The sequence below is a fragment of the Melospiza georgiana genome, chromosome 3, assembly GCF_028018845.1.
Source record: "Melospiza georgiana isolate bMelGeo1 chromosome 3, bMelGeo1.pri, whole genome shotgun sequence".
Classification (NCBI taxonomy): domain Eukaryota; kingdom Metazoa; phylum Chordata; class Aves; order Passeriformes; family Passerellidae; genus Melospiza; species Melospiza georgiana.
In genome coordinates, this window is record NC_080432.1 from 46,757,676 (window position 1) to 46,779,780 (window position 22,105).

Sequence of the window (22,105 nt, forward strand, 5' to 3'; positions counted from 1 at the left end):
ACTATGAAAGTTACTCTGAGATACTTATGGTCACAAAAGTCTCTGTGTCCCTCAGCTGTATCACACTGACCTTTATTTTTCTGAGGCAAATCACATACAGATTGATGCTTTGTAGTCTCATAGCTGTGTTGAAGATTGCCTTATGGATGTAGATCACTATATGGTGGGGTTTTCAGGTGCTGCTTCTTAAGTTTATGCTGTCACTGCACTGTCTTCAGTAACCTAAAGTTAAAAAATGTCTGTTAATGCTTTATTCAGTAGCAAGCAGACTAATTTCACACCGAGCTAGAAGAAATTAAAGACACAGAAAAGCTGCTTTTCCCTTAAGACCACCCCTGAATGTGAAATATATGTACCACCTCAGAGCTGAGAGTTTATGTGTTTGAGGCACAGGACTCAGAGCAGTCCCTGTGTGCAATTCACATGCTCTGTTTCTGGTATTTCTCTCCAGAACTGACCATTTGCCACGGCCCATGACCAGGAGCACTTTCCCAACACAAGGTGTGTACACGGCCAGGGGTGCCCATGGCATTGCAGTGCCCTCTGGCTGTGGAGCAGTGCAGAGCGACCCCACTGCCTCTGACAGGGTAAAATACAATTGGGTACCCAATGCTTAAAGATTCAGTTATAACAGGTTATTTTTCAAAATTCCTGAAGAAACAAGAATATAGCATCTTGTTGCCTACAATGTTCTCTCCTATCCCAGTAATTTTTGCGGTTTCTACACTGCTCTTTTAAAAGGCACACAACCCTTATTCCACGAGGCAGTGTTTTCAATTGCTGTATTCCAGATGTCAGTCAACAGAGCAACAGCCACAGCTTATTTCTGCACTAATTAATCAATCTGCACACAAGATTAAAGGATAGTGCTGTAAAAATACCTACATATCCTCATGGAGCAGTGTTCAGGTTTTCCTGGCTCGGAAATGTTTTACGGTATTGAAAGAGTTAGAAAGGAGAAGGATGAAGCTAGTTCAATAGTATAGATGATATTTCCTAACAAGAAAAAGGTTATAATTTAGGGAGATGGCAATGATTTCATTCAGGTAGGCAAAGGCAAAAAGATCAGAACCAAGGGGCCGTGTCAGGTGTTACTGCCTTGCACGGTAACAGTTTGATGGCAATGACTGGAAATACAGTTTAACACAAACACCTGATAAGCAAAACTGCTGCAGAGAGTCATCACTGAATCTGACAGAGACTCACATCACTGACATTGCTCAGTTGTAATTCATGACACTGGATTAAGAGTTTGAAGCACAGTTCTTGATTGTAGAAATGCACATCAAAATACACAAAGCTACTTGGCACTTAAATAATGACATGGTTAAGCCACAAATTGCATCTTTAGGCAGCTAAGTATAGACTGAAAAGTCCAGGTTGAACTTTGTTCCATGCAATAAAAACAAGTGTATTTCTCAAAGCTGTGGGACAAGGTGACCGCTGCAATTAACTGAAAACTAAACTTTCCCTCTGTGCCCGTTTTACTGCTGGAAAAGACTGTGTATACAATAACTACATGCGTGCAAAAAATACCTCACCATTTGAATCCAGGGGTTTCATTTTAAACAAAGCTCACAAGCTTCTGGTTTGGTTGGTTGCTACTGACTTTTTAAAATACAAACCTTGACCACAAGAGGAGTTTCAAGTACATTCAGCTCTGATGCTCCTGGCAGGTTGTTTTGGGAGCTGGAGCAATCTGTATTTGCTCTCGGGGGGCTGGATGCCACAAAAGAAGTGGAAGCTCTGCATGGGGGCTGCTGCTGGGTCTCATCCTGTGCCACAGAGCGGGAAGGACCAGGACGAACCACCAAATCCAGTAACCTGTTAAAATACTCGTTTTACACTAGGAAAATCAAGAAATAAATTTAAAAAAAAAAAGTGATGCTGACAACACGAACACCCAGTGAACAAGAAATACAGGTAAACCCTCACTGCTGGGGTGTTACATTAGGCCCACATGGAAGTGACAGGCACTTCTCTTTGTTCATCTGTCAAAATCTGTACACCAAGAGCTTGGTGGTGGTCAAAGCTTTAGTTTCAGCTGTCTTAAACTCTGCAAGCACATTTCTCATAATGTAAACACATGTATTTGCCTAACTAAGATTATCATAGTAGAAAAGTATAGTTCTCCAAATAATACTAATGATGAGTTGTGTCTCAAACGTATTTTTTATGTGCAAAAATGCAAAACAAAGCTATTTTCACATGTACCTTCCCACCAAGACACTAACACAATTCAAAGAGATTTCTCTCCTTTTTCTGTCTCCCCTCAAACACATAAAACAAGGCCAAACTTTGTGAACAGGCTGCTTACTTCTTATATTCTGAGAAACTGGTTGTCTTGTTTCCTAGCCATGCTTCTTTAAATCTGGACAGTACTTTAGTGATTAAACTTGTTCTTGTATGCACATTTCCCGCATTAGCCTGCCTTGTTGCTGTTGATAATGGCTTTGGCCTTGGCACTGTAAAGCAAGAGGGAGCAGTATCAGCCTTGTGCATTCAAAGTGATGGCCAGCTGCACATCCTCGTTCCCTTCTCTCAAATTACCTTCTCTTAAGACCGATGAAGGCAAACGGTACGGCTTGGCTCTCTCTACTGCCAGCTTCCTTTGGACTGTGGGAAGGACCTTGATGTATTGGTCTAACAAAGAATTTCTGGCTACTGCTCTCTCTCTCAAACGAGGATCACGACCATTCTGACAAAGGAAATGTGCAAAGCAAGAAGTTAACAATTCACCAGAAGTTCATTGCACAGGACTGTCTCTGCTCTTTCTAACTAAGGCCTAAATTTGCTCTACAGACAAAGGAGAACAAATCCACTGCACAGAACCACAGCAGGTTCCACCCAGAAGCACACACCAATTTCACCTGGTAGTTTTGGATAAGTGCAAAGAAGATTGGAATAAAAGTAGAACATAAAACTCCTAGTTAAAAGGACTCTGGCACTTTGCAGAGCCCTATTCTTACATAATTCTTAACACCTGCAATTTTCAAATGGCTTATGGAAGAGCAGGCTTTCCTCTGGTTATAATGAAATAAAGATATCTGAGATTACTGACTACACAGGGCAACTGCAAATTACATTGGACAAAATGATGGGAAAATTAAGAAAATCTACTTACACACACCTGTCTGGAACACAGTTTTCACACACAGTTTTCACACACTTAAACCTTCCAAGACTACCTTTTAAGTTTGACTTACTGAAAAAATACACTTTCAAAAAACAACACATGCATCAGATATCCCTAAGAGAAGTTCACATAATGCAAAATTTGATCTGGATATTTTGAGAAACATAGGTTAGAATTTATGTCATAAAATTGGTAGCATGAAACTACTGGAATCAGAGAGCTTGTACTATAATTTGAGAAAATAAAAAACCCAAAACCACAACTAAACCCCACTACACATATTTGACCTGTTGACTATCCAGACTGCTGTCAGGCAAGATACAAGATGTGACAGACAACATACTCTTTATTCCACAGAAAAAAACTTACAAAAATAACTTCCCTAGCTAAACCATATATAACAGCAGGATCTGAGGAACTGAATATGAGATGGTACAAAAGATACCTATTTTTTTTTGTCAGATACAAACAAACTTTCAGTGGAGTCAACCACTGAACATTTAATTTATAACTTCACACGGCAGTTTGCAGTAGTAAAATTATTTCAGCCACCTTTTAGGTTCAGCTGTAACTTGACGTGTAGGAACTTATTCCTAGTCTTTCAAATAATGGTATAAAAGAGAAAGCAAGATTTTTCTTGAGGACTATCAAAAGTGATCAGTCACACTGACAGAAACTTGCACACTCAGCAGGACTGCTACCCTTACCAACAGATGGGCCTTCATGGACTGATTCAGCTGGAGTGCTGGGATGTAGTTGGCACGCTGCAGATGGTGGACTAAGAGGAATTCATGGTTCTGAACACCAGATTTGGTCTGTAAAAACTTCTCCAAACACTCCTGTGAGAAATAACACATTTCAAACATCATCACCATTCTGCCTCCTCTCTTGCCCAAGAGACAAGGGTTTTTTTGTTTCTTCTCCAAACTCACTTTTTCTGTGTCTGTGAAGGGCAGCTTCAGCAAATCCTCCATCAGCCCCATCTCCTGACAGATTTCATACATGTGCTTTAGCAGCTCTTCTATGTTTAACTTCGTGGTGTGTTGCTGCAACAGACCCCAAGCCTCCACCATGCACCTGCAGTTAAGGTTTAGGACATGGAAAGCAATGGAAACACTGAGGCCAGGAAGATGCCCCACAGTGAGGGTATCCATTCAAAGCTCAAAGGAAATGGAGGGGAGCCCCAGTTGTGCCATCAGTTCTCCACATTTCCCAAGATGTGAATGCCAAAAGAGGGGAGGTTCCTTACCTGTTGGACAAGAGCACGGTGAGGAACAGCCGCACCTCACTGCTGCTGGACATGGACGGCTTCATCATCTGCATGTACCTGAGGGCTCGCCTGTGCTCCCCCTGGCACATCAGGGACTGGATTATCCTCATGTGCTGCCATGACACTGTCTTGAGTGTAGCTGGATGGAAGAGCAGGGCCAGGGAATTCTGCACAAGTTGAGAACAGCTTCATTACCACAGATACACACAGCCAGGCAACAAAGAGTCAAAACTTTCTGCAGCAAGGCTGGACGTGGGTTAGACCAACTCAGAGGTCTAAATAACAAAATACTTGATCCAGGACACATCAGTAAAATTCTTCAGTATTTGCAGGAAAAAAAAAATCAGCAATACAATTGTGAATGTCTTAAAACTAACTATTCAGATTTTTGTAAGTTCATGAAATTCTGTGTTCAAATATCTCTTTTTATAAATACATTACTAAATAATAAGTTACTTGATAATCAAATTGGTTCTGTTCACATAGTGACAGGTAAAAAACAACCTAAAGCATTGGGAAGATCAGGCTGACACATCACTCCTGCAGTCTTCTGTCTCAAATGTTCCATGCTTCAAGTACCAAAAACACTCTTAGAATCAGTGCCCAACCAGTCAGCTGAAAACCTCCTAAAACAGAGATGGCTTTAAAAATTCAAACATTAAGCATTATTTATGCTGATTATGCCTTTGTTTCAATCAATTTCTGTCAAAGTAGTTAAAACAAAATTTCAAATCATAACTTGTTGCTGAAGATGTCAGGCCACTGTTAAAAAAAAAGCTTCTTATGCTCTTAGGTGCTTGTAACACCTAAGTAGCAATTGTTAAAATATTTTAGTGGTTACAGCTCTGCAGTGCAATGTGTGTCCAACTCAACTGTTTCATACTTACTTCATAATCATTGTGATCTAGAAGCCAAAATCCTCGAATCAGTTTAACAAGACCCCAGGAGATAGCAAAGGCAGTTAGAAAGGAAACAAGTAAAGTTTCTGCTTTATTTGGAAAGAAATGGATGATATCCAGCAGCAAGTAAATTGTCTGAGAGTACCTGATTAAGGCGAATAAATCGCTAAGACCAAAAACTTGTATCACATTACATTTAGCAAAAGAATGAAATAAGAATATGAAAGTCGTAGAAAGCAGAACTTCCCAAGGTATTGATCTTGCCATTTTAAGCTATTAAAAACCTTTATATCAATAGGCAGGTCCTGATCTCAAAACTGTATTCTGAATATACTTCCAGAAATAAACAATTGTGGATTTCTGTAAGGCAATCAAAGAGGCAGATACTGGGTGTTTATATACTGCTCTTACAAACCCAGGCTTCTGCTTCTGTCAGTGAAGCTACCAGCTGGACTGGCAACACACTTCACCATCCAATGCCTAATTATTAAAGAAAACAAGTTCTACAGCTGTTTATTCTCCCCATTTCCTGTCTTCACACAATCAACACAAATTATGGTGCCCTTACAATGCAACTTGGCACTGACTGCTTGAAACTGTGTTTAAAACTGCATGTGGATCGTGTCTGAGTAAGGCAGCTTGGGACCACAACCATTTTTAACCCTTTGCTTTCCAGCCTCTCTTCTTCATTTAGCCAACAAACAACAAAGGAAAGTCTGCATGTTCCAGCAGCTTAAAAATTAGGCTTCAGCCCAATGACTGTTCTCAACCCCCTCTTTATTATTCTGTGTACTTGTACTTTTTACACAAAAAAAAGCAAACATTGTTAGCTGGGCTGGGAAACAAATCAGCAACTGGAAAACCATTGCTGTTACAAACCCTTCTGTTCTGAAGCAGCATATTTCAGGCACTGTTCTAATACACAGTCCTTTGCTACAGAAAGGAGCGCTTAAAAAAACTAAAAACTATTACATTTTGAAAGAAACTAAGCAAGGTTTTTATCTTGAATATTTTAGGGAACCTGTTTGCTTGTATCAGAAAAGAATTTGCAAAAAACACATAGGTGACAAACATGTAAGAACATTTATGCTGTTATTACTGAAGGAGAAATAACACAATCTGGAAAGGATACAATTGCATGTTTGTTGCTTTCTTCAATGCTTTCTAGCAAATAGAGATCCAGCAGGGCCTGAAATGAAAGATGAAAAGGTTTTCTAATGCTCCTGTCTTTCACCATCATTGGCTTTAGGGGACTGCTGCTGCTGCTGGGGTTTGCAGTGAACACAACACTCACATGTAAACTAACAGGTGGGTATTTCCCAGTGCCGCCTTCATCTCTCCGCCACAACTTCTCCACTTCCTCTCCCAGCTGGGAAACCATTCCATCAATCATCAAGCAATCAGAATCCCATTTGCCTCTGCAACAAAAGGGACCAAGGGCTTGCACAGAGTAAAACACTCATTCCAGCCTCTCAATGTCACAGATTTTAGACTCAGAGCAAAGATGGTCCTTAGCTCACAATGAACTTTTTCATCAAGGAGTCCAACGCACTAACCCAAGAGAAGAGTTGCAATGACCTTTTGGGTTCCAGGTTTGCTTTCATGCTCTGTTATGTGTAATGCCAAGGAGTGCAGACAAAGGGTTTTAACTGCAAAAATAATCACTCTCACACAGTCTAACAGTGGCAGCTTTCTAGAGAATTCCTCTAAGTCTTACCTTGATAAGCGCTCGAGTTTCTCTCGGTGACCCGTATAGTAGCTCTGAATCAGAGGGTAATCGTAGAAAGGTCTGGACAAATGCATGTGATCATCTTGATTATCTACGGGTGATAAAGTAAAAGCAAGTTAAAGTAAGACCACGTTTTTCAACTAAAATTTTGGAAATCACACAACCTCAAGAAGCCTCCAACTCTCAAAGAATCTAATCTTGTTTCTGCCTTTGCTAAAGGAGAACTAAGACAAAACTACTACTGCTGCCAACTGCAGAACTACAACTACTTCTTCTCTCAAGATCAGTTTCATGTTTGCTGTTGATGCTGCATTCAGAGCACGTAGGGTAAGCAAAGGCTACTCCTAAATCAACCACTCTCAAAGGAATTACTTTGTGAACATGTGAGCATCTGTAAAATGATTAAAGCTGAAAATGGAATTTATAAGGTGTCTCAATTAAGAGCATTTCCAAGCTGCACTTTCACTCCAAGCAATAAATCAAAGGTTCAAAACATGCAGGTACTACTTTTACTATCAAAATGAGTGTGCTGGTACTACAGGTTCTGCTTACCTAAACCCTCAGGAAGGAGACTGGATCGACAGAACCAGATCACCACTTGTACATACAAAAAAATGAGGCTGGTTACCATCTGCTTATTTGTCAAGTCTGAAAAACCTGAAAGAAAGGCAAAACCTGATTTGAGTTTTGCAATTCCTTTCATTTTACAAAACCCCCTTTGCAGAACAAAGAGAAAATATGAACACACACAGTGGAAACCTGTCTTTGTAGTTGTCCCTCTGGATCACTTATGAATTTGAAGGAAAAACCACCATTCCAACCCCCACCAAAAAACCCCCAGTCACTACAAAGAAACAGAATCACTAAGGATTGAAATTGAAAAATAAAGCCTAAACTATAAGATATACTCAAGAAGACAACATTTGTTTTCCATATAGCAGAGATTTTTACTTTAGCAAAAGATATTATTGTCCTCTTTTTCCCTCGACATGCGAACAACAATTTTTAAAATCAGAAGCCAAAAACCTCAAGGAAATTGCTTTACTCATTTTGGTTTCCTTTCTATTTCCCAGCAATTTGCACACAACTATCAATTGCTAGCTAACAATTAGGAACACTTCTCAGCATTACCACACTCAGTTGCTGCAACTGCTGCCCAGGTGATTACTCAGCTCAGTGCTGAACCAGTGTACCTTCTCCTACCCAGCCTCATGAATTCCACAACAAGCTGCTCCCCTGAACTCAAAGTGGCTTAAATCAAAGTCCCAACTGATCAGATTTAAACCCCTCCTCCCAGCTCAACCTGACTCTCTCCCAACCATCCAAAACAACAGCAGCTCCTGTCTCCACAGTTACAACCCAAGCATCCTTCCAAAAGTTAACAATCACACCAAAGGCCCAGCAGGGCTCTCACCAACCTTTCTCTGTAAGCTCTCGGGCTTCTGCTAGAAAACAGTTCAGGACTGTGCTGAGGTTGCTCAGCAGCAGCTGGCAGTGCTGGAGGGACTGTAATGTCTGCGGGTCAATGAAGTTGCAGGAGCCGTCAAACAGCGGAACACCTTGTCAAGGAGAAACATTGAATCATCACTCAGCACAGCAACTGCACACTTCCAAACTACAACACTTCAACAGCCACAAGAGACTTAAAGAACCGCTTAAAGAACCAGCAGCATGCACTGGCAGAGTACTGAAGAAGATCCTTTACAAAGAATGACTCCAGGTTTTAAAAACCACCACACCGCTACTCACATATTTGGTCCAGTTCATCTTTTGTACAGATCACTTTGTTCCACGTCCACTCAAGAACAAACCGTAAATTTACAGCAGAACTTGGCTGCTCTTTAAAAACAGAAAACAAAAAGGACATGAAGCCACGATTTCTAACCAAAACACAAACAAAAACAGTGGAAGCAGCATTACCTTCAGAAGTCCAGTGTTTAATGCATCCCGTCAGAAGTTCTAAAGAGCCTGTCTGCACAGCAGCTGACAGCACTGCCTCTAACTGCTCCTCCTGAACAGAACAGACAAAAGCAAATCACAACCTCGCAGACTTTTCCTCTCAGTCTCACCTTGATAAACACTGCAGTTTCTGTCAGTGACCCATGTAGTAGCTCTGAATCAGACACTACCTGAGCCACTGACAGAAGTGTTTGCTGCTGACTGGTTACCCACTCAGACATCACCTGCAAATGCAGCTACTTCCATATTCTTGACTCTTTCCTCATTCTACCCACAGGCTGGACTGCTGCTTGGTTTGAGGAACACAGGAACGTTTTCCTCTGACATTTCAACTTTATGCAGGCTAGTTTCAATCTCTACTTCTTTGCCTCAGGGTTTCAGTCTTCATTCACTGAGTCCCAGTTAACTATTTCCAGTAGCATCCCCTGCTAACACCCATTATGCACTGCGGGCACAACCCTTTGCCATCAGGAACACATGAAGGGGACAGAGCAAACACCACTGTGTTTGCATGGAGACAGTGAAGCTGAGGCCAAGCAGCTCCTGAGACCAGCAAGACAGGAAGCAGCTCTGACAGCCAAAACATTAAGTTTCAATTTGTTAAAGCAACATAAAAAATGGGAAACATTTCAGTTCTAATGGTCTGGAATTTCAGGCTGTTCAATTACTGTATTCTAATGCCATGGCAGTCCTTGAGAAGGATAATGCACAGGCATGCACACACATGGAAATAATGTAGCAGCTAATTCCAGCTGGTGTTAAGACATTTATTTCAGGTGAAATGATCCTGCATAGAAATTGACATTTTTCTTTTTTTTTCCTTGTCTCTCTTTTTTCTAAAACATATTCAAAAATATGTTTTCCTTCTAAGTTAAATTATTACATTCAAAGATATTTCTACACATTCTGTCATTTGAAAGCATGTGTGATACTTCCATCTTTTTCTGAAACCTGGTTTCAGACAAGGAAACATGCCCAATACTGCTTAGAGTGGCCAAAGAAATTCAAACCCAAGCTTCTTGACTTAATTCTGACATTTCTCTTTCTAGCATCCAAAAGCAATCACTCCTCAAATGCATAAAAAGTCTCTGAACAATGTAGTCATAATTCAGGAAATGTCATCATAAAACTTCTTGCTTTCCCAAGTTACTTCCCAACCAGAGCTGATATCAGAACATCTAATCAAAATATAAGAGCCTACATCAGACTTGCAAAATAAGCACTATGTGGGCTGGGTCAGCTTGCACAGAGGGGTCTTCCAAGTCAAATTTAGAGTCTGGATCTAAGAATATTATTATTTCTGCTAAATAATGTCAACACCTGCCTCTTAGAGCAACTTGCAAGTAAAACTCAGATGGTCATATTTTGTAGCCTCTACAGCCTTCAGACAAGGTGCATATATTTCTCTCTGGATTTTCCAGCATACACCCACCTGACTCAGACTGGATGGCTGGACATCAACCAGTCTTGGAGACAGCAAGCCAGCTACAAGACACCGAGAGTAGCTGTCACGGATGGCTTCACTTATTAAAGGACCACATTTCTTCAAAAACTTCAGGGTCTGGAACATCAATCAAAACAGGTTAAGACAGCATTCAATCATGAAGGTTCTGCCTTAAAAACAACAGCCAAACGAATGGTTTCAATTTTTTAAAAAATACCCTGTAGAAGAAAATACCAACTCCTGCAATGCTAAAGGAAGCATTTTCCAGCCTCTCTGTCAAAACACAGGCCTGGTACTTTCTGTGACACAAATTACATTTTGTAAAAGTTAAACCTAACACACAACTTCAAATCACATATCAAATCACATATCTGTGCTTGTTTGTGCCAAAGCTGAAATATTTAGTGAGCTGGAACTTAATTTGAAAGAGTTTGTCAAAAGCTGTGCAGTGGCTCAGGAATCAGAATTTGGCCAAGGCTGACAGAAAAAACATGCATTTCTTCCTCAACAGTTAAATCACTTTTACCTCTCTCCATCCTCAAGTTCATCAGGGATCAAGACCCCAACTCCACACCGTACAAAGAAGCAAACACCTTCCCCAGCTTCCACCACACCCATCCTTCCCAGCCATTCAATCCCTGCTCATGCCTCCCTACAACAGTGCCATCTGCATCAAACTGGCACGATATGACTGCAGCTAAGCATGTGGATGGGCAGTGTGAGCATCAAGTGGTCTCTGACACTCAAAGCACTGCAAGAGAAAAGTTACCAAAGGTTCATCTCTTGACACTTTCAATACAGTAAAAAAAGTCACCTCCTTCTGGAAGCCGGTGCAAGTCATGTGAACAACTCCTGAGCTGAGCAAGCAGGTCACATCTGCAGAAACAAGGAACATTTGACAGATCCTGGCACCTTCTCACCAGCTTATGCTTTATAAATACTGCTGTCTGCAAAGACAAACCTCCAGCACCACTTTCCTTCCTCACATCACTCACACACATCCCATAAAAAGGAGTTACTCTCTGTCTCTAGAAACTTGAGAGCTATCTAGTGCTGTGCTTTGGGCCTCAGCTCAAAGGCTTTTCATTTTGGGACCATCACCCCTTCCCAGGCCATGTTACAGAAGCTCCAAAACCCAAAACTCAGCTGCCTGTCAGATATGTCTCACAAGACTAAGTGCCTTGTCAGGACACAGTAACCAGGTTGGAGAAGGTTTGTGGGGCTTTTTTTTGGTTTGGTTTTCATGTCACAATGAACAAGAAAGAGAACCCCTCAAGTGGCATTTCACCTCCACCAAAGCTTGCCACTATTCAAAAGAGAAGCAGTGAAATACCTACCAAAATTATAGGTGCTTGGATTAAAGAACTGTTCAGGTGGTGGATAAGAAGGAGGAACTCCCCGACTCAGACTACGCTCGTGTACCAGAATATCCAAAATGAGGTTTGGAGAAGTCATGCTTATTACAGGATCCAGTGACCACAGGGCAAAATAGGGGCAATCATGAAGGAATTCTTCTGGCCTTAAAGAAAACAAGTTCATAAGCTCAATAGCAATTTTCAAATTAACCTTTTGTAGAGATGCTGAAACCTCTTAATTAAAACCTACCCTGGTGACTCTGGCATTTGGGCATGATACCAGCGATTGATGTCAAACACTCCCAAATGAACAGATGGTTTTTCCTGACCATAGGTATTCACTTGCCAACTGAAGATTGATACACTGGTGTCAGGAGAAATTGCTGCCAAAGACAAGACATTGTTTCTTACTGTAGAAAATACGAGATATTTGCTGTTATTTCATTCATGAAACACAGCACTTAGGAATGATAAAAGAAATTATGAAATAGCAACCATCTCTGCAATAGGTTTCAGTGCCTCTTTTTCTTATTCAAATTATATTTGTTTCAAGCAAAATGAAATACACAATTATTAATTAAGTTTTGCATGCTGAATGAATAATTATTTGGGGGATTTTGGGTTTTTTAATGTGGTGAGGTGGTTTGTATTCAGCCAGCTGTCATGCAGGATACCTTGGTTGTTTTCCAGCTACTTTTTCCCAAGCCTGTAGCATTACAAAAGGTGTTTGAAAGTCCTACAACTGGCCTTGGTCCATCAATCCAGCCTGTGCAGATCCCTCTGCAAAGCCTTCCTAACTTCCAACAGATCAACATTCTTGTTCATGATGATGTTGTCCCAAATTTACTGAGGGGGCACTTGATCCCCTCATTCAGATTATTGATGAAGATATTTCACAGGACTGGCTCCAGTTCTCAGCCCTGGGGAACTAGATTCACTGGATGCACACTGGATGCAGCCAGAGGCTTGAGCAGGACAAAAAACAATTCAGGTAACATTCCTAAGCAATAGAATGATCTTACTATTCAATGAAGACAACTGGCAGAACAAACTGACTGACCATCCTTACACAGATGACCCCATACACTGCTCTACCATCCCAGCAAACATAAAATAAAGCCTACTTTTTCCCTGAAAAGATTATGTTCAGAGGGATAAGAAGTCTCATATAACTTAAGCATACAATAAGCCCAGCAAGATCAGCTAGATGAATATTTAAGACTTTAGGACTGTGGGTACAGAACAGCATTCATTGCTCAGATTTCCAAACCATGCAGTTCAGAATAACCAAGCAGGGGCATCAGAACAAACCTTCATTAACCTTATCTTCTCTGTCAGCATGGTTGCAAAATTTTTCTATGGTCTGACATCTGAGGAATTTAGTATTGCTGGTCTGCCCTCTCCAGGGAAAGATTCCACCAGAGAGATCTAAACTGAAGAGCTTGACACAACATGTAAAATCCTGGGGGAAAAAATTAAGAAGAGAGGAAAGGCAATTCTGAAATAACCAATATACATTATATCCAAGTATGAACTAATGCAAATATCTGACATAATATGCTTATTTTACAGTATGTTTCCCATCAACAGGAATTACATCTGACATGCAAGAGAATTAAGTGTCAAGTCATAACAGGCAAGTTTTACTCTAAAGGCTTTTGCACATTTTCAGAATTTAGCATTTCCCTAACATTAGTCTACATCTAAACACGTTTTGTAGAATTCCTTGCATCATCAAAGTGTCTTTACAAACCTGAACATATACTTGCAAAGAGACATCTAAAACAATGCAACACATCTTCACACAAAGCCTTTGCTCCGTGTTTTGATTACAGAACCTGACATTAGAGCAGCTAAAGGTCTGTCCTGAGATGTTATTGATAGGCACATCAGTAGAGTGAACACTCACCTCTGTAGCAACAAAGAGAACTTCCTAGAGATTTAAAACCTTCTTTCAAACCCCATGAACTCTTATCAGGGAAATATCCCTCAATTCCTTATGGTGAGGACATGGGATGAACATGGACAATGTGTTTAAGATTCCAAATTACTACAGAGCAAGAAACTGCTTTGAGACACTCAGAAATAGATATACAGAAAGGATGGCCCTGAACCTCTGCCACCACCATTTTCTAAGCAAGCATTAAGTGAAATATTGTCTTTCCAGTACAGCCTTCATTTAACCTGTCTACTATACAATATGTGAATATGTGTACTGTGGACAAATAGCAGCTCTACAATAAAAAAGCCCAACAAAACACCAAACTAAAAAAAAAAACCAGCAAAACCACTTCCAAGCAAAAAATGAGTTTCCAAAACTTTCAGAGATCTAAAACGAACTGGCATGAAACAACATATTCTCATTCTATACATTTAATTGATTTAATCTGAGAAGAGACAAGCTTTCTCTCAATGGTTCCAGGAAATGCTACAAATGAATATCAGTGTCTAAAATAAATGAATAAATTAAAAAGTCTTTCATTATTGAAAAAACATGGTAACATTTGTTCTGAAACATGCACATTCTATTCTATTTTATTCACGAATTTTGGAAATAACAGATTCATACGCACAGTAATTGAGAAAAACCAAAACCATCTCTTTGAAAAACTAACATGAAGGCTAAGCAAAGAATCTCATCTTATAAAATGACTAATGACAAAATCAATTTTAATCAAAAATGCAGACCAGAACAAGATGTCCACTACACCAAGGGACGGTTCCATAAGATAAAGCACTACAATTCCATAAACTCATCACACATTCATTTTAATGACTAGAAATTTCAGCTGTCATTCATATACAAGGAGCCAACTTAACTGATACTCCGGGAAACTTCATCTTTTAATCTCTCACATACAGGCCTGTCTTACCTCATACATGACTTCTCCAGATGCCAGACATTTCCTGCCACCAAATGCTAACTTCAAGAGATGTAAATTCACAGTATTCCCTTCACTGAAAAAGGTATAAATGAGGAGGTTTAATTACAAAGCTGCTTTACAGTCCTCATTATCATTTTATTAGGCTGGATCTAGGCTGAAACTGACTTAAGAGCATGCTCTTGCTGAAAAGAAAAACACTGCTTCCCAAAACATGATAATTGGTCACACTTAGCCAGTAAAACATAGAGGAGGAAATTTTTACACAAACAGCTTCAGGGGCAAATGCCAACTATGCCTTTGTTTGGAAAGCTTTAATATGCAGTATGGACCTAAAATTGTTGGAAATAGCTTTACACAGTAAACCATTCTCCATGAAAACTGCTTTGAAGTCAAGCTCAAGAAGACTGCCAGTTTATGAACAGCTGGGCTAAGCAGTTTGCTGATGCTGAGAGGTATGTTTTTCCTCTTCCCACCTAAGTTCCAGTCCCTCTCTTGCATGCAGTGCACCCTTCTACACTCTCTTATTCCTTATCCCAGCTGGAAGCCATTGATTTTTTTGCTGAACACTGCTCCTTTTCTGCCAGGGAAGCTGAACTAGCACACAAGGACTCCAAAGAATTCTGAAGCTCTCATGAAGCAACCAGCAATACTGTCATTGTCCTCTTTTAGAGGCAACTCTATGTGAACTAATATTAAAAAAAAAAAAAAAAAGCAAAATCAGTGGCTCATTGTAATTTTTATTCACCTTTGTTGTGTAGACTGAACAGCCCATAAGTAGCAACAATTTTGAAGATCATTCTCAGGCTCTTGAAAAGTAAGAGCACAGACAGGAATCCTTTCTCCTCCAACCTGAGTGTAGTGCCTACAGGTTTGAAAAAAAAAATAGAAAAGACAAATAATGGAGGCAAGCAAATGACTACCTTTTATGCAGCAATCAAGGTGAGGAGATTTCTGTCCATCAAAGCAATAACCTCTGCTTATGTCCTCCTCTGCCTGAGGAGGAGGAACAGAAATTATTAGTTCAGCTGCTAGGGAAAACACTGTTCCTATTGTTGAAGCCTACTTCAACATATTGAACTTATAATGCAGTAAATCTGAACATATTTTAAAAAACACCGAACAGAAGGAGTTTCTCATTTCTTTATTGGGCATTGTAACAAACATTTTATTTCAGACTTCTGAACCTTAGTTGTACCTTCACAATCTTTTCCTGACACCTAATTATGCCTCCACTATCTATTTATGTATGAGTAATTATGGTGAGTAACTGCAGATTTGCTAAAGTAAACCCCTATCTGAATTTTGCCACATATTTAAAGTTACATTGCTTTTCAGCAGATTTTAAATAATTTCTTAATTTTACTATTGTTTATAAATATACATGCCTCTTATTCTCATCTCCAAGGCTTCCAAGGAAAAATTGGTTCATGTACATCAATGCCTTGGAAATGGTCAGCCCCCTACTTGCATCAAGGCTGAAATGCAGGAAAGAATATGCTTTCAGGCACAGATCAGCCATTGAATTATCATGTCTCACTAGTTTCATCCTGGTCCCTTAAAATATATATAATCACCAAAATCACATTATTCAGATACTGATGCCTTTCAGTGCATGCTATCATTGCAATAACTAGTTCTAAAAAATAATTTCTAAAACCGGTCTCATGGAAAAACACACATTGCCTTGTTTCCCTAAATATGACTGGACAGAACAAACTGACTTAGAAAAATAAGATCTCTCACATCCCTGCTGTCTGACATGACCCAGTACATTCTACAAGACCTCTATGAACAGGCACAGTAAGAAATCAATTGCAGTCCACGGCAGAGAAGGTGCTGTACTTAATCCATGTATGAGTTAATACTTCAGAAGAGGATTTCTGAACACTCCACGGTTATACCCAACCTCCCACTCACAGAAAAAGGGCTCTTGAAATTAATATATTTCCTGAAGCAAAAAATTGAGACCTCTGCACCACCAAGCATGCCAACTGGAAGTGACTACTTACGCCTTCTTCAAGGTTTTCATGCTCCCCAGTGACAAGTAGCCATCAGAAAATCCCACAACGAGCTGGTTGCTTCTGCTTATGTAGCACAGGGTTGACACTGCTGTTCCTGAAGGACTTCGCAACTGAAAACAGAGATGCCTCCCTTCCCTGGTCACAGCTTCTCTTCTTTGTGGAACTTCAGCAGGAATTCTAGTGACAACTTCTAGATCTGAACACATAAAAGCAGGCAAGAAATGAATGCATTATGCCACTTCAATTGCATTTTAAACTGATGTGATTATACAACATATGTAATCTAATTCTGCAAATGGAACGCCCATTTGTGCAGCATCTTTTTTAGCTATTCCTGTTTCTGCACCCATTCAGAGAACAGAAGGACTCTCCAATGGGACAGGTATTCTCTCTCCTATTTCAAAACTGGGTACAAATGTAACCACTGTAGACAAATTCCTTTATTGGACATCATGAGGAAGCTACTTGAAGGGATACGAACACCTGAAGCCACTCTTACAACACCCAAAACAGTGTCTGCAATCTGAAAACACAAACTGCAGGATTCATTCACCCAAATGAAGGACTTTTGATAAGCCAGATTTATTGTAAAACACAAGCCTAAAGCCTGCCCCAAGCATTGATGGGAACAGGAGAACACTCCCAAGGAATCTGGTACCTCTAACACAACTTCCTATCACACAGCTGCACTGACTCAAATGGAAAAATTCCTACCTCCCACTGGCAAGAATCACAGGGACAAAGGGATGTGGGCAGCAAGGGCCCTTCTGAACATCAGCAGGAGCATTAAGCCACTCCATTTCTGGATCAGTTCAGAACCACACCATGTCAAACTGCTGTCTGCAGTCAGCAGTGGGCAGTGTCAGAAATGCCAGCAGTCAGTCAGCACGCTGGGATCTTCACTGGGATACAAGCTGGGTTTTGAAAGGAAACACATTTTATTACTTCTAAATTCAAGTTTAAAAACTGCAGCTTACCTGATGCTTCTACTTCATTCTGACTGCAAGATAAATCATCCAAACAAAGGTCAACCAGAAGGACATGGCCAACATCTGTGGCCACTGCTGCCACTCCAAAGAGCCACCGCAGACTCTGGTGCAGGTGCCGCGTGCTCACGCTGGCTCCGCCGTCATTGCTGATGGGCTCGATGGCAGTCACCTGCAGGGAACGGCACGCTCATGTCAGAGCCCGTGACAGCCCCAGGAGGAACCCTCAGAAGGGAAGCCAGCACCAGCACATCAGGGACAGGAAATACAGGTTCATAAGACTTAAAAACAAATCATTGCTCTCTGTTGTACCCGAATGCTGCCCTTCTGCCTCATACAAACCAGGAAAATTTGGGAAAATACTACGTAGAAGTCCTGAAAGATCCAATCACTATAAACCCACAAGGAAATTAATACCAGAAAGATGGTGCTCCTTAGGGCCTTAGAACAAAAATGACAAAACTGCAGAAAGGGGTGTTGAGAAAAAGGCTCTCTTGGCAGGTACTTGAACTGACAATATGTTAATACAATTCAGAAAACACACAACCTTCAAAGAGAGGCTCCAAAGCTTTTCCTGAAACAGGATTATGCAGCACCAAACAACACAAAACCTTCATTCCCCCAAAAAGATACATACCCTTCCTGAAAAAGCAATTGCTTTAACCACTTTTGAGGTCCCAAGGTCGTAGAGGCAGAGAACACTTCCCTCTGCTTCCTCCAAGCCAACCAGGAGCCCAGTCCTCTTCTGCCAGGAGAACTCCTTCACCACGCGGACGGCGGGCGGCTGCTCGCTGACCCCGCTGAAGCGATAGGCAGAGAGCCGCTCCCCTGTCACCGAGTTCACCACCTCCAGCTGGGGGCCGCACGCCAGCCACGCCAGGCCGCTTCTGCCTGCAGGGCGACAGCAGCAGCGCTCACCAAGTGCCAGCAGCACAACTGCAGCGACAGCCGGGGCACTGCCCTTCCCTCAAATGCAACAGAGGGAAAGGCCAACCCACCCACACCTGGACAATCACTTTAAATCACCCACTGCAATCCTCGAACAACACTTCTTAAAATTAATAACCCCATGCTTTTGCATTTCTACTTGTCAGTTCTGCACTCAAGAACATTCACTCCTTGGGATAAAGATTACAATAGACTGAGCTCCAGTCTGTACACCATAATTGGCCTGGTTTTGCTAAAAAACACCCAAATATCTACAGGAATACAAGTCTCAAAGCATACTTCAAATGCAGCCCATCTAAACCAATTCAGCTCCAGTTTAAGAATTTTGCTTGACACAAGACTACTCTGGGCAGGGATTTGGACAGGAAATTATCTTAAAATGGGCACTGCATGTGTAATTCCAACTTTTACATGAGCTGATCCCAGAAAGAATTTAACAAGTGGTGTTTCACCAAAGAGTTTAACTCTTGCTCCTCTACTGAGGGACTTCAAGCTCAAAGGAAGGATGAGCTCCACTACTGCAACTACAGTCAGGTAGGTAAGATTCCACCTGGTCTTAACAGAAGCCCAGACATCCAGACAGGCATCCAGCTGTACCTTCAGATCACCCAGAAAGTCAACTGCCTAATCTGCTTAGCTGTTCTCAGCAACTCTCACTGGGTCCTCAATCTGCATCCTATTAAATACCTTGGAAACACATGAGCTGGTAAAAAGAAATTTGTCCCAAAACAACACTATTTCTTCCTTGAAAACTGCCTTCCATTTCATTCAGAACTGAGGAGGGCATGGTCAGCTCTATTATTTAAACAGCACAGGACTGGAGCAGGCTGTTGCACTTTCAATGCTTCTAAATGTTAAAATATCCTGTTAGCACTCTCAGAACACCTGATCCATTTTGCTTAACAGAACCAACCTGATGCCATGACCCTGTGCTTCAGGCAGTAACAACTTCACACCAAATCCAAATTTAAAAGAAAATACAAAAATGCTCACCTCCAGAAAACTTCCCACACAGCACAGAGTCTAGGGTGATCTCATCCTCCCCAAGTGCCTCAACAGTCACCTCTGGAAACTGCAGCAGACTGCTCGTTACCTGAGCCGTTAGGTCTCGCATTCTTCACTGGAAATAAAGAAAAAAAGGCAGAGACTCATGTCAGCCATAAATATCTTTGAGACTGACCCAAGCTTCATCAGTAGGCAGTGACAAATCTCCCAGACATTGTTCGTAGCTCTTTTTTACTCAAAAGAAATGGCACTTGGGACAGTTTTTCATCTCACAGCAGAGCACGAGGAGAATCTTGAGCTTTTCTGACACCTATGAGATCAAGAAAAAGTACACAGAGCGATGAACAAGATAAATAACAGGGAATAGAACAACACACTGATTTCACGTCCACTCATACATTTTAGCAAGATTTGATCTCAGAAAAATAAAATTTTAAAAAGTTTATGATTGCCAGGAAGCATAAACCTACAGCAGAAGATAAGAAAGGATTTCAGCACTCTATCCCAATAGCTCCCAACAGCTAAGATTCTGTATTAGATGCAGACCAAAGGTTTGATTTTCCTTTAAGTGAGGAAACAAAACCAGCACAAATCAGAATTGGACATTAGGGTAAATTTACCCAGCTATCTGCTGTGGCTCTTGTCTGACACGACTCTGGTTTCATTCAAGAGTTGCAGCCTGTCTAACATGGCTAAGCAAGCAATAGATCCTAAAGTCTGCGCTGAGCCAATGCTTGTTTCTACATTGCTTCCTTTACCTGGACAGAGAGACATAGGTGCCAAGGGGCTCAGTACAGAACACAGCAGTGAGGTATTTCACTGCTTGTCCCTCCCAGCACAAGTTCTACAATCTTGGCTTTGCAACAGAATTCTAGAATGGCCTTCTGGACCCACCGGCAGCCATCTCAGCCAACCTGAGCCGCTCGTCCAAGCCCTGCTGCTCAAGCCACCACCTAGAGCAGGCTGCCCAAGGCTGTATTCAGGTGGATTTGGGACATTTAATTCTCCAACAGGTTTTTACAATCAGCAACCTGACAAGAACAACTGCAGCAACACCTGCAACCCATGCAACAGGGCCTGACGTTTGCTGATTCTCTCCTGCCAGTTTAAGGATTCTGTTCTCTCCACCACACCAGCAAACCAGCGCCACACCAGGAAAGGCCTGTCACCACTGTTTGTCCAAAACTACATCGGACACCTTAACTCCCAGAGCAGCCAGCCAGGCAGTCCTTGGCTGCCAGCAGCAGGGCCGCCTGCAGGAGCGCCGCAGCCCGACTAAGCCGCGGCCATGCCGTTGTCAGGGCCGCGCCGGGCGCACGCCCCGCCTCCACCGGCAGGGCCTGCCCGGGCAGCTGGGGCCGGCTGCTCCCAGAAACAACGTATCCATCCATCCATCCATCCATCCATCCATCCATCCATCCATCCATCCATCCATCCATCCATCCATCCATCCATCCATCCATCCATCCCCGGCACCGGGGCACCCCCGGCCCGGGAGTCGCCGTGGAAAGGGGGTACTGAACTCTGGGAGAGCATCCAGAGGAGGGCAAGGAACATGGGATTAGGGGGAAACTGTATGAGGAGCGGCTGAGGTTTGGACTGTTCAGCCTCAGGAGACTGAGGGAGACCCCATTGCAGTTACACCTTCCTTGTGAGGGAAGAGGAGGGGCAGGCACTGATCCCCTCTCTGTGGTGCCCAGTGACGGGACCTGAGAGAATGGCCTGAAGTGTCAGGGAGGTTTAGGCTGGGTATTAGGAAAAGGTTCTTCACCCAGAGTGGCTGGGCACTGGAACAGCTCCCCAAGGAAGTGGTCACAGCACAGTCTGACAAAATTCAAGAAATGCTGGCCAATGCTCTGAGGCACATGGTGGGTTTAGGGCCAGAAGTTGGACTTCAATGATATTTGCGGGTCCCTTCCAGCTCAGTTTATTCTGTGATTCTGGGTGAGAGCAGGTGCTACATTTTGGTGTTCAGTTCCAGGATGATAGTAATGTAGGTAACACTACATAACACTTCAAACCTATGAACACTAGACACGTGCATTATGCTTAGGTGAATGTTAATAAGGAGAGATAAAAAACCAGACCAGTCTACACCAGTGAATTAGTGAAAACTGATTTTAGTTGCTTCTTTGAGTAAGATCTTACCTGGCTCACGTAACTGTTGGGTCCTGCTGAGATGAGCAAACTGTTCTTGTCCTTTAAGGGAGACACCAGGGTCAGAAGCCAGAACAGGTCAGGTCAAAAGCAAAGGTCTTTCAGTGCCCTGGACTCCTGGGATTATATATGCTAGTACTGTTGCTTTTCACAGAAATCACACACCCACCTCCTGCATCCTTCTCTCACTGTTATTAAAATCCCAGTTGCAGTATTAAAACACAAGCAAGCAGTCATTCACTAATAATTCATGCTTCAATTCAGGTTTAAACCAAGTTCTGCAGCAATGCACAGCACATCAATGCCTGCTG

At 41.8% G+C, this 22,105-nt stretch overlaps 1 protein-coding gene across 1 annotated transcript; it reads right to left on the minus strand.

Annotated features, from left to right (window-relative positions):
• Positions 1–54: 54 nt before the first annotated feature.
• Positions 55–19,747, minus strand: LOC131081350 (protein ELYS-like). Its single transcript, XM_058020394.1, has 26 exons — positions 19,626–19,747; positions 18,322–18,575; positions 17,676–17,856; positions 16,687–16,894; positions 15,423–15,539; positions 14,666–14,750; positions 13,104–13,254; positions 12,043–12,175; positions 11,775–11,956; positions 11,252–11,313; positions 10,426–10,554; positions 8,955–9,045; positions 8,784–8,873; positions 8,453–8,593; positions 7,587–7,691; positions 7,023–7,116; positions 6,600–6,723; positions 6,438–6,494; positions 5,294–5,440; positions 4,386–4,573; positions 4,069–4,213; positions 3,844–3,975; positions 2,551–2,698; positions 2,318–2,465; positions 1,626–1,824; positions 55–222 (listed from the first exon to the last, which is right to left on the minus strand). The coding sequence occupies exons 1-26, from the start codon at positions 19,744–19,746 to the stop codon at positions 193–195; spliced, it is 3,462 nt and encodes a 1,153-aa protein (XP_057876377.1). The 5' UTR covers position 19,747; the 3' UTR covers positions 55–192.
• Positions 19,748–22,105: the final 2,358 nt, after the last annotated feature.